Source organism: Aplysia californica, unplaced genomic scaffold (genome assembly GCF_000002075.1).
Source record: "Aplysia californica isolate F4 #8 unplaced genomic scaffold, AplCal3.0 scaffold00068, whole genome shotgun sequence".
NCBI classification, from domain to species: Eukaryota; Metazoa; Mollusca; class Gastropoda; order Aplysiida; family Aplysiidae; genus Aplysia; species Aplysia californica.
This window is the reverse complement of record NW_004797338.1, coordinates 1,609,744-1,610,632: the sequence shown is the minus strand read 5'-3', so window position 1 is coordinate 1,610,632 and position 889 is coordinate 1,609,744. Positions and strand designations below refer to the sequence as shown.

The 889-nt window shown below is 41.3% G+C and overlaps 1 protein-coding gene across 1 annotated transcript in view; it reads right to left on the bottom strand.

Annotated features, from left to right (window-relative positions):
• The window catches only part of LOC101863802, a 23,397-nt gene extending 23,086 nt beyond the window's left edge, over window positions 1-311 (bottom strand). The window contains exon 1 of the mRNA XM_005093728.3: window positions 184-311. Coding sequence (XP_005093785.1) covers window positions 184-217 — 34 coding nt within the window. The 5' untranslated portion in view covers window positions 218-311. The remainder of the gene's footprint in view (window positions 1-183) is intronic.
• Between the last annotated feature and the right edge of the window lie 578 nt (window positions 312-889).

Genomic DNA, 889 nt, shown 5'->3' with positions numbered 1-889 from the left:
CCCCTCCCTTTTAAACAAAATCTCCCAGACAAAATCGACAGTTAAACAAAAGCCAAAAAAACAACCTCGTCTACCTATTAAGTACTTGCAAAGTATGTTCAGCCCAATATGTAGGCCAAAACACCACCCCTCTTAAAGCTAGATTAGATTCAACAGCTACAGTTACTCTGTATAAAAACATACCTGCACTTGAGTCGGCTAACACTGTAATAGCCATGGCCCTTGGCTATCTTAGTATCTAAGACAGCTTAGCTTTGTCCATAATAGAATCACTGATATCAGGGGCGGCTCCTGGGGTTAAAAAGTGGACGTGCACAATTAAGCTATCGCATGCTGAAGATAGTCAAGAGCATAGTAAATGAGACAGTGCATAATTGTAGGATCTTTGTGTTGCTGAGGGAGGACGTCGTGCTTTTATTTTCATTCTTTTTACTTGTCGCTTTTATTTCTAGTACTAAATTTGTTTGTTAGCTAAACATCAATTTCCTTCATCCTGTATTGGAACCGAACACTCTAGTAATAACTTTCCCTACCCCACTACAGAACCATTCAAAGGCACAACTAGTAGAACGGTCACGTTCATCTTCCTCAGGTTCACGGTCACAGAGTCACTTAAAATAATGGCAAGACAGACAATGAACCAATCACAATTCACTTGAGCACTCGGCTGGATTGCTCCGTGGCTCACATAATATTGGCAAAGAATAGCGTAGGTCTATCTCGTTTATTTTTAGACTGCTTACTGTGGGCTTTTTTCGGCACTATTCGGCAGGAGCACATTTGAGATGTGCCGTCTTATTAATATTAATGTACCGCCAAACTCGCTACGAGTGTCGTCATCGCTTGGGTTATCCCCAAGAGCGATTTATAGGTCAGGTTACACTGTTGA